General features: G+C 38.3%; 1 protein-coding gene across 1 annotated transcript in view; it reads left to right on the top strand.

Moving 5' to 3' along the window:
• RSPO3 (R-spondin 3) overlaps positions 1-12,548 on the top strand; it is a 57,146-nt gene that overhangs the window by 24,536 nt on the left and 20,062 nt on the right. Inside the window, exons 2-4 of the mRNA XM_026705471.2 lie at positions 5,266-5,457; positions 9,455-9,601; positions 11,087-11,284. Coding sequence (XP_026561256.1) covers positions 5,266-5,457; positions 9,455-9,601; positions 11,087-11,284 — 537 coding nt within the window. The remainder of the gene's footprint in view (positions 1-5,265; positions 5,458-9,454; positions 9,602-11,086; positions 11,285-12,548) is intronic.

Below are 12,548 nucleotides of genomic sequence, written 5' to 3'. Positions count from 1 at the left end.
ATCTGGGTCCTCATTGTATCCACCTCAGAAGGATGGAAGGCTGAGTCAACCTTGAGTGGGACTTGGTGGGACTTGAACAGCCGATAGTCAGCAGAAATGGCCTGCAGTACAGCACTCTAACCACTGCAAGATAGGTTGGTACAATCTAACCAATCAGTCTGCTTTTTCAAAATGTGCAGCTGCCAAATTTATCTGAATTAGGCCTTACTAACTAAAATCTCATTGTTGATTTTATAATCCTTTCTGTTTCTGCATAGAAGATTGCAGTCTGATTGACTTTAGGGGTCAAATAACTGTTAAAAGTATACCCGGGGGTACTATTTATTTATTTAAATTTATATAGCGGCCCCGCTTGCCAAAATGACATTTTGTGCAGAATACAGCTCTATTTTTTTAGTTTTTCATTCAAATAAGCTCCAAGATACATTGACCTAATAAAATACCTTTATCCTAGCCTCCTTGTGCATATATGTATGTATGCATGCACATAACTTTGCCAAAATGAGTTCCTATAAATTCTAGAAGAACAAGGAGGAATGTACGGACTGGAGGCGGGGGGGGGGGAAAGAACTGTTCATTCATTCTCTAGACAGAAAATTCTTCTCAGTTTATTTATATGAAATATTCTTGGATGGGAAGCAAACCACTGGTGGCTCATGTGGCTGATCTGGAGGTTATTTCTGTTGTGCCAAAGAAATTAATAGACTGAATAAATTATGCACCCTTCCTTGGCGGGTTTTCTTAATCTTGAAACAGTTTCTCAACAAATTCAGGATGCATGGGGAGGGGATATAATTTTCACACTCAATGCGTCTACTATTTTCTATTTAATATTGAACTGCCTGTGGAATATTCATGTATACTGAATATTTTTATCATAATTGTTGATATTTTCAGTTAGGGATATAATTTTTATGGATCCACACAATACTAAATTCTTAGAACATAAAATCTTAGGGATGGAAGGGACCTCAGAATCCACCCCCCTGCTCAAGGGAGGAGACCTTATTGCACCCAGTGGTTGTCCACTCTATTTTTGAAAACCTCTAGTGATGTAGCACCCACAACTCCAAGAGGCAAACTATTCCATTGATTAATTATTCTTGCTGAGAGAAAATTTGTCCTTACTTCTAGGTTGTTCTGAGAATAATCAATCCCCGCTTTTCTGTTTAGTCTCCAGACCCTTCATCATATTTGTTGCTCTTCTCTGCACATTTTCTATGGCAACGATGTCAAACTCTATTTCATTGAGGGCTACACCAGGGCTGGGGTGGACGTGGCCAGGGTGGGCATTGCCAGCTTGACGTCACTCATGTCAGGGACACCTATGGTTGCCCGAGCGCTCTCCTAGTGAAAACGGGCTCCTGAGCTCAATTTTCAGCTGGGATAGCCTCCTGCAATCCTCTGCCAGCAAAATATGACCCCGGTGATGCTCCATTTTCAGCTAGGATGGCTTCCTGCAACCCTCTGCCAGTGAAAACAGAAGTCCATTTTCCCTGGCAGAGGCATTGCGGGCTGGTCCTTCGCTGTTTCCAGGGAGGCCCCGTGGACCAGATCTAAGCTCCCCATGGGCTGGATCCAGCCCACAGGCCTCAAGTTTGACATCCCTGTTCTATGGTCACAATTTTTTTTTGTATTGTGGTAACCAGAACTATTCCAAATCTGGCCCAATTAATGCAGTGTAAAGTGGCATTATTACTTTTTATGATGTTATCTCTCTTTTGTTGCAACCCTAGGCAGCATTGGCTATTTTTGGCAGCACACTTCTGGCTCATACTTAAGTAGTGATCCACTAGGACATCTATCACAGTTATTACTGTTGAGCCAAGAACCACTTATTTTGTACCTATGCATTTGGTTTTTCCTGCCTAAATGGAGGACCTTATTTTTCTCACCAGTGAACTGCATCTTGTTGGACAGGGCCCAATGCTCAGGTCTGTCAAAAACTTTCTGAATCTTCAGTCTATATTCCAAAATGTTAACAATCTCCCCCACATACATTTGGTTTCATCTGCAAATTTGATGAGTTTCCCTTCTATCTCCTCATCTAGATCATTTATGATCTTGAAGATTACTGAGTGTCAGCTTCCCCTCCCTGGGAAAGTGGGAGGGGGGAATTCCTTTGGGTATATCTAGTTAGACAAAATAAAATTATTTTGCTGATTCATGGTCAGGGAGTGTTGCGCATAGTGAAAAGGAAGTCTTACTTTGGGACAGATGGTGATTGGGCCATGTGATGGGATTAGGGGATGGATTTGTAATTTTTTACTTTTGCAAGGAAGCCCGGAACTTCAGATTCAGGATTCCACAGATGTACCAGTTACTATCCAATTAAAAGGAACTTTTAGGGGATGTCTGTCTCAGAGTTATTGGTTGGAATGGAGGTTTGCTGGAATGCTGACACTGAGTCAAAGACAGAACCTTGAAGTACCCTACTGCATGCTTCCTTCCATGTAGATGTAGTTCCATTAAGGTCTACACATTGGATGTGGTTGCTCAGCCAATTCTGGATCCATCTGGTGGTGTTACTGTCTACTTCACATTTTCTACCTTATTAAGAAGTAGACTGTGATCTACTTTGCCAAATGCCTTAAAGAAGTTAAGTATACTATATCCATAGCTTTTCGTTGGTCCACTAATTTAATCACTTTGCCAAAGAAGAATAAAAGTTTTTCCTGGCATGATGTGTTTTTAACAAACCCATGCTGGCTTCTAGTAAATCACCTTGATCATTGCTAGATGTTCATACATTTTATTTATTTATTATTAAATTTAACAATAAATCCTCCCCTGGCTTTCCAGGATTTTCCCATGTATTGGTGTCAAGCTACTTGGCCTATAATTTGCTGGATCCAGTTTTTCCTCTTTTTGTAGATTGGTATCACATCAGCTCTTTTCCAGTTCTCTGGTAGTTCCCCTGTGCTACAGGAGCTTTGAAAGATTATATTCAGTGCCTCCAGGATTACGTCTGCCAACTCATTCAGAATCCTGGGATGCAAAGCATATAGCCCAGGTGATTTGTATTCATACAGGGTAGATAAGTATTCTCTTACTATTTCCTTACCTATTTTGACTTGTGCACCTATTCTATCTCCCTCAGTGCTGCTTTTAATAGATTGGGCTATATCTTTTTGTGTGTGTAAAAAACAGATGCAAAGAAGGAATTAAGCAGTTCTTCTGTTGCCTGTTGCCTTCTTTCCATCTGTTCCCATTGGTGGTCCTATTAGTTTGTTGACTTTCTTCGTGGAAAGAGGGATTTTCTTGAAATTTTCTTCTTTCTTCTTGTTTGAGTACAAAATTGAAACTAGAGCAATATAATGGGATCCTTTAGAGTGGTAGTATCTCATAATAGCTATAGAGTACGTTGTGTAATACTTATTCTGGTTTTAAAACATTAGAGCATTCCTGGAGAGAGAAGTATGGAATTACACTTTAAGATATTTACAAGTGCATACCTACTCAATGTGAATTCCATTTGTGAATTTTATGATGGACAGGAGGCTTCGGGGCAGTGAAATTGCACTGCCTCAAAGTGTCCCATTAGCTTGCAAACACTTTGTGGGCTGAGACTAGAAGCTTCTAGGGGCCTTGATCTTGCATAATTTCAGACACTCACTAGATTTTCATGCAGAAGGATGAAGGGACAGCAATTGTGGGGAACATTAAGTATCTCAGTTGGTCAGGGAAGGCCTTGGGTGATTTTAATCAGGTGGCCTGTTCCATCACTAGACCACCCCCCTAATGGCCTTCCCTATCCTGAGATACCTCATGTGCACTTAACAATCCATGCATTCAATTAGCAAATGTGTGGACAAAAGCAGGGAGTGATCATGTTCAAGTTGCATGATTCACTCTTAGGAATCCTTGGGTTACAAATGTAATTGGCAGGCTCCATTACATTCATAACTTAAGGATTGCCGGTATTCTAAAGCTATATTTTTCAGGTATTTTCTACTTTGAAGCATTAGGAAACTGAAAAGTGTAGATGCATATGGTTAAAAATGAAATTCATTCTATTTTATCTGCTATTAAGATCCTGAAGAAACATAAATCAAGAAAGAATTCACAGTTACTATTAGATCTCCTTCCATATTTTTGTCCTGCTATTTCAACTAAAGATAATGTATTACGATAATAGAAAAATCTTATGAATATTTTTATTTTTAGATCGTATTGGTACTGATTGAGTGTTCATGGAGAATTCAAGAAGTCCTTACTGATTTGTCTTCATTTCATTTTCTTCATTTACCTTTCATGACTTGTGATGATTTAGTGAACAAGAATTCTTTTAAAGCAGAATGTATGATATGAAAATAGTAATCCCAATCAAGCTAGTATTACAGTAGAACATGCTTTAGATTTTCAAAGATTTAGTTCTATTGTAATAATCTGAAAACAGAGGCAAAATGCAATAAATAAATACGTAGTAGTTATATAAACTATGAAATGGGAGCCAGTTTGTTGTAGTGGTTAAAACATCAGGCTCAACAGCGAGAGATCTTGAGTTCTAATTCCATTTCAGGCACTGGCCTTGAACCAGTCACTTTGTGTCATCCCAAAGAAGAAAGAAATGGCAAACCATTTCTGAAAATCTTTGCCAAGAAAACTGCAGGGTCTATTCTAGAATTAACAGACATAGACATAAGCTATGATGACTATGATTTAGAAACAACTAAATATTAATATTCGTATAACACAGATGAATTTCTATACCATATTTTTTTCCTTTCCATACAGTTATTGGACCTTGCTCTTATTCATATAAATTACAATTGCAATCTAAATCCTTCTTTTCTATGTTATTTTGTATCATCTGATATCAGTCTGATGGCAAAATTCCCAGGGATATTAAATTGCTGTTTAATATTTCAAACAGTTTAAATATTTCCTGGAACCAAGTTAAACATAAAGGGAAGAAAATTAAGTGTATTTTCTGACAATGCAACAGAAGTCATTTCTACTTATGAATAATATGCATATTTTCTGTATACCATTGAAGCTGTAATCTATATATTGTACACATATTGAAACTAAACCTCATTATACTTGATATATAATTTCTTTCAAAAACACTGAATTAGAAGCAAAATATCAGCTCTCTGAATTTTTGCCATCTTTTTTCTTTCTATAAAGACATTGAAATTCATTGTATTAAACATTAATAATGTTAAAATATGAACTTATTAATAATGTTGAAAAATTTTGAAATATGAATATATATATAATATTATTGCTAATGATAACACCTGTGATTTTTCTTCTTAGTGCATCGCAATATGAGCCAAGCTTGTCAAGGAGGATGTGCAACATGTTCTGAATATAATGGATGCATGTCATGTAAACCTAGACTCTTCTTTTTTCTGAAGAGGAGTCACATGAAACAGACCGGGATGTGTTTTTCATCCTGTCCTCCTGGGTATTTTGGACAACGATCCCCAGAACGAAATGAGTGTATGAGTAAGTTGATGGAATGTTGCAACCATTGCTTTCTAAATTTTGCTTAATATTTGGAAAGTTTTGAACTTTGAAAGCACCAAAAAAACATGAGCTGCTGGTTAATTGATCAGATAATAGTAGCAGACATGACTGCTCATTTGAGCTCACGTCAATAAGCTTCGTGCTATATATTTGTTCTGACTTAAGTATCACCTGATTTATTCTATATCCTCACATTAAATACCATGTCTCTTCTAAGGACAGCATGATGACAACAATAAATCAAGGTTTCTTTAGAATCTGAATCTAAAATACAATGTTTCATAGATATTATTATTAGATTCACAGTTTGAGACTGGTGAAAACTTAATAATTCTAGTCCAAATCAAGAATCTAAGAATTATTAAGTTACTGAGATTTATTATTATTAAAGTATGTCTAAGATTTAATATTAAATAATATTGTTATTTACATTATGAACCCCCTCTCCACTGAGGGCTGCATCAGGGCTGTGGTTGACCTCAGGGGGCCATCTGGGCCTAGCCAACTGGGTGGGTTTGGTCAGCTTGACACCACTCCCCAAACTGCTGGTCTATTTTTGCACTGAGTAGACTGGGCCAAAGCCACACTGACCCAATGTTTCCTCTTCACATTGGGTAGACCAGGCCAAAGCGATGTGGGCCGGCTCCTTACATTTTCCAGGATGGTCCCATGAGCCAAATCCAACCACATTGCAGCCCAAATCCAGCCCACGGGCCTTGTGTTTGACACCCCTGTTCTAATGTGCATTCAGGGGCTCATCTTCAGTCATCCCTGCAGTTGATACTGTTGCTTATAATAAATCCTAAGATACAACATGGGTTTTACAATTAAGTTTTCGTGGGTACTTACACAATACAGAAGCCTGATGATGGCAGATGAGATTCTGCCAAAACGTTGCTACAACTTTAAAAGCACAACTATAAACTATAATGACTATAATGACGCGGGAAAATACCCGAACAAAGCTGAATACCATACATGTATGTATGCATGTATGTATGTATATGTATATATATTTGTTTTCTGAGGTTCTCGCGGGTATTTGTATGTGGATCTTTGGTTGTTCGGGTTTTCTCCCGCGTAAGATTCGAAGTATCTAGGCAACGTTTCGATGAAGTCTCAGCAAAATCAGCAAGATCCTCCAAAAACACAACATTAAAACAGCATTCTGCACAAACAGAAAAATATCCACCATCCTAAGAAACCCCAAAGACAAAATCGAATTAGAAAACCAAGGAGTATACGAAATCCCCTGCACTGCCTGCCCTACCACATACATTGGACAAACTAACAGAAGAATAAGTGCACGCATTGAAGAACATAAGAACTCAATCAAAAAAGAAGAAACGACCTCTTCCCTGGTCCAACACCTCAAAGCCACAGGACATGAAATTGACTTTAAAAATACCAGAACTATCGCCAAAACCGAACACTTCAACAGCAGAATAATCAGAGAAGCCATAGAGATAGAAAAACGCCCACACAGCATGAACAAACGAGATGACACCTCCCACCTTCCAGCCATTTGGAAACCTGCCCTCATGAATAGACGAGTACCTAACATGAAGAATGACACCAGACCCACACCCATGAGAGCCACACAAGATGCCACCACCACACTTCCATGTAGAAAACAGACTCACACCCACTCAGAAGATGAGACACGATGAGAAGCTGCACTGCAGCTGCATCACTACCCACTTCAAACCCCTTTGAGCCATACATGAAGCAAACCGACACCCACTATGTAGATGCAGCACGACCACGAACTCGAAACCAAACAGCAAGATCACAGCTCACCAACTCAAATCCCCCAGCAACTAAGACTAACCTGAGCACAACCAAGCCCCCACCTGAACAGAACATGCCTCCAACCAATCAGAACACGGCCAACCCCCCAACCAATCAGAACACAGCCAAACCCCCTACCAATGAGAATACACCCCCACCCAATCAGAACACAGCCAAGCCCCCACCCAATCAAGTCCCACCCCCACTAGCAGTTAAAAGGAAGAAGCAGCTGCAATCTCACATCACTCTGAGAAGCAAGAGCCGAAGACAGAAGCCTGAAGATGATGAATGAGACTTCATCGAAACATTGCCTAGATACTTCGAATCTTACGCGGGAGAAAACCCGAACAACCAAAGATCCATGTATATATATATATATGTGTGTGTGTGTGTGTGTGTGTGTGTGTGTGTGTGTATGCATATTAATTGTCAATAACTTATGAATATTCAACACTGAACACTCCAGCAAGAGAATAATCAGGGAAGCCATCGAAATAGAGAAACACCCCCATAACGTGAATAAATGGGATACCTCCTGCCTGCCAGGAACCTAGCCCTCACCAACAAATGAGTCCCAGCCATGAAAACCAACACCAGACCCAAAACAACATGGGACACCACTGCCAATCCCCATCAGACCCAGGCCCCAAATGAAGGACAACCACCATCCAGAAAACAGACCACGGCTTCGCCAGCTGTCGCACCCCCTGACCCCAAAACCAAACAAGCTGACACACGCCAACACAGACTCGAAGCCAGACCAAAACCCAGAATGCTACATCACAGCTACCCGCTCAGGATATCACATCAGAAAACTCAGGAAATTACACCACAAGAACCCAAGAAGTTGCAACACAGCAAACGACCCAGGAAATCTCAGTACAAGACCAAGGATACCACAGCAATAAATCTCACAAGGTCATCACACAACCCATTACCCAAGCCATTAAAACACAGGAGGCTAATGGAAAAAAGATCAATACAAAACAAACAACCCAGGAGATTACAGCACAAGATCCAGGATATCTCCACAACAAAACTCACAAGGCCACCACACAGCCCATTATACCAACATCAACTCCATCAACCAACCAAGAGGCAACAGCACAGCCAACCAGCCCAGCACACCAGCCCCCACCACCAGTATTTATAGAGAGATGGCAGCTCCGATCACACACTGCTTGCACTGGCACGAAGCCGAAAGCACCAGCCTGAGGATGGCGAGTGGGACCTCGCCGAAACCTTGCCAAGATACTCTTAATCTTACATGGGAAAAGACCCAAACACACCTAGACAGACAGACATACATACATACATACATACATGTTATTCAGCTTTGTTTGGGTATTTTCCCACGTCATTATAGTTGTGCTTTTAAAGTTGTAGCAACGTTTCAGCAGAATCTCATCTGCCATCATCATCAGGCATATATTCAATTTTAACTATGGTAGTTTATAAACACATACATTTCATGAAATATCACCTTTACAAAACAACACAAATGTGAAACCCTTCTTAAATTTGTCATTCTTGCATAGGATCTTCTTTCCAAAGAATGAAATTCACCCATCTCATCTTCCTTGTATTTAATCACATCAGTTTTTCTTCCTGTTTTTCTCTTTCTTTCTTTCTTTCTTTCTTTCTTTCTTTCTTTCTTTCTTTCTTTCTTTCTTTCTTTCTTTCTTTCTTTCTTTCTTTCTTCCTTCCTTCCTTCCTTCCTTCCTTCCATTCATTCATTCATTCATCATATTTCTATGCCACTCATTACCCCTAAGGGTCTCTGGGAGGTTTACAGTAAGCACATGTCTGTTCTTCCTCAAATTAAAATAATGTATGGAACATCATCCCTATAATTTTACAGTAAAGTTCACTTTAAAAATGTCAAAAATTAATATATATAATCTAAACCCTGATTTTCTCAGATATATCAGGATAATGTACACTTCCAGATATGTTTGATCACTCAATTATGTCTTTATGCACCCTTTTAAAAAGAAGCTAGTTGATAAGGTATCATAAAATTTTATTAAAAGCATAATTTGATTTTTCACTACCAAAGACTATCACCATTTTCCTCCTACAATGATCCATGTTGCAGAAACAATGTCTCATAGTCATTTTCTATGTAAATTGGATGCATTATCGAATATGACCAGAAAGTGATTGGTTATTTCTTGTACTTCAGAATGTAAAGCTGATTGTGAAGCCTGCTTTAATCAAAATTTCTGTACGAAATGTAAAAATGGATTTTACTTACATCTTGGAAAGTGTCTTGAAAACTGCCCTGACTGGCTGGAACCGAACAATCACACTATGGAATGCAATGATATTGGTAAATAAATTGTTTATGCGAATAACTTTATCCAGTAAACAATTCTAGGCGAATACTGTTTTGCTACTGTTAGCTCTCTGTAAAGGCATGCAGCTTAATGTTAGCAGAAAAGAGCCCCACACAGTTTGTTTTATGAAATAAAAGATGTTCCTCTTTATATTTTAGAATTTTGAATTTCAGAGGGATTAAAGTAGAAGGAGTAAAGTGAAAGAACCACTGAAAACTATTGAACTACTGAAAACTACTGAATACTACAAGCATTATTTGCCCAAAAGGTTCTGCTCCAGCTTTCTCCTTACCCATGCTAGGAGTGGTTTTGTATATAATATTTTTTATTATTTTCAGCTCAGAATTTTATGGTACAGGATCCATCTTTAGCTGAATTAAGAGGCCTCTTTGCTGATGCAATGCAATGATATAGTCATCATCACATTACCGTATTTCCCCATGTATAAGCACCCCCTTTGTATAAGCCACCCCCCCCAATTTTTGGACTGTGAAGTTTTGAAAAAAATATTTTATTAGAGAAACAAGTTATGAAGAAAGAAAATTTACAAAGAAACAAAATTCGACGTCTAGATCTACAACCGGTCATGATGCGAAGCGGTGCGGGCGCGCTAGCAATCTACGATCGGGCAGAGTAGGAACGAAGCATTCAGGCCGATGCCTAGCGTATGCATTTCTATCACGTACTCGCACTCGTAATCGTATCGTCACTTACAATTTTTACAAAAAAGTATAGCATACTGCTGGAAAACCAGTTTATTCCTACTTTATTATTTTATGCATTTTTCACGTATAAAAAGTGTACCTGCTTTGTATATGCCACCCCACTACTTTTTGGGCTTGAAAATTTTGGAAAAAAGGGGTGGCTTATACATGGGGAAATACGGTATTTTGTTATTCATCCTATTTATTGTACCGCTTTTTGTACTGCTGTCCGGTATATAGAAAAGTTCCAGAAATCATAATGCAATTTCTTACAAGACAATGAAATTTTCTTTAGCTCATTTTCCAACTAGTAACTCATAGCCAGCAGGGTTCGAACTTCTTCAGGACACATATTAGTTAAAAAGAAGTCTTGAAATTCCTGATTAAGAGACAAAGCTCTAATGATAGAAAACTGGTTGTGTTCAAGATTTTTGTTTGTTTCAGATTCTCTGATTTATACCATCTTCTATGGTCCATAAGATCCATTATTGCGATAAGGACAGATTTTATATTACTCCAGTGATTGTTGAGTGATGCTATAAAGAGTCTGCATCTCAGTGGGAAAATGAGCTTTGAACAAATAAGAACTGCAGCCATATTTGAGCAAATGAAAACAGCCCTTGGCTCTTCAGAAGGAGTAATTTAAGATGATGCAAATTTATATAGAGACTTTTTCAATATTTAATTTACAGACTAAATATCTGGTATGCATTGAGATGGGTGTATCTCATTGGCTATTGACCCATATTTATTGATATCATGTTTTTGTTACAGTTCATTGTAAAATTAATGAATGGAGCCGGTGGAGTCCTTGCACAAAGAATGGAAAAGCATGTGGTTTCAAAAGGGGAAATGAAACAAGGGTCAGAGAAATCCTACAGCTTCCTTCAACAAAGGGCAAATTATGCCCACATACAAGTGAAACAAGAACATGTGTTGTACAAAAAAAGAATTGCCAGAAAGGAGGAAAAGGTACTTAAGATTATTATTGCCAAATAGTTTTTATCTAATGAAAATCAATTCCATATAATGTTTATTTCACCAACATTTTTGTTAGGCCTTAATTGTAGTTTTGCTTTGATAAAAAAAAAAATTGACATGTGTTGGTATTGTTGATTTATGGCCTTTGCCTCTTCCAGCAAGCAAAAATAGTTTTTGTGTTTGCCATCAATTTTACTTCATTACTTACAGTAATTCAGCTATATGAAGTTATGTGATATGCCTATGTATCTGCTTACAATTAATATGTTTTTGTTAAATACTATTGGAAAACATGATGCGATCAAGCTATAAAATACCATTTCTCACTTGGCAATTGCTATAAGAAGAAGCAGATGTTCAAGATAATTCCAGGGTTAATTTTAAAGCAGTCATTGCCTTCCAGGAGACAGACTGTATTCATGGAAGGGCCTCTGTATACATGTAGCAACTCTTTCTGATGCACAGTGCCACATGGTATTTCACTGGGTAATAGAAGGCCTGTCAAACTGGCGACCCGCAGGCCAGATATGGCCTGCAGAGGCCACACCCACCCCGGTTCTGCAAAGGCAAAAAGCATTGCAATATGTCATGACATGGCCTTCAATGCAAGCGGATTTGACACCCCTGGTATATAGCATAGGACAATTTTTTTTACTATTGACTAGTATTGACAATTACAGGTAGTCCTCAACTTATTATCATAATTGAGAAGAGAATTTGTGTTGCTAAGGAAGGCAGTTTTTAAGTGAGTCACGCCAAATTTTATTCATTCATTCATTCATTCATTTTGCTGTTAAGCAAATTTCTGCAGTTGTTAAGTAAATCCAGCCTCCCCCATTGACTTTACTTGTCATAAATTGGCTGGGAAGGTCACAAATGGTTATGATGTATCCCCAAAATCTACAACTGTTGTAAACACCTTGCCATTTACACAAATTTTGACAACATGACTGTGGGGATGCTATGACAGTCATAAATGAGGACCAGCTGTAAGTCAACTTTTCAATGTGATTATAACTTCAAACAGTCACTAAATAATGTTTGTAAGTCGAGTATACCTGTTAGGTCACCATCTCTGAGAAATAGATTGTTAACAGTTAGTCATATGCTCAAAAGTTGTATTTGGAATGTTTGGATCTTGTGGGTTGTAATTTGAATCCAAGTACTTTTCTCTGAAAGAATATAATTGCTTGCATGTCAACCAAAAAATAAACAAGTGCAAATCAGAAAGTGGATCACTATTGTCTTCTACTAT

This window comes from Pseudonaja textilis, chromosome 1, assembly GCF_049901715.1.
Source record: "Pseudonaja textilis isolate UNSWEBS1 chromosome 1, rPseTex1.2, whole genome shotgun sequence".
NCBI classification, from domain to species: Eukaryota; Metazoa; Chordata; class Lepidosauria; order Squamata; family Elapidae; genus Pseudonaja; species Pseudonaja textilis.
This window is presented reverse-complemented; position numbering and strand designations above follow the sequence as displayed.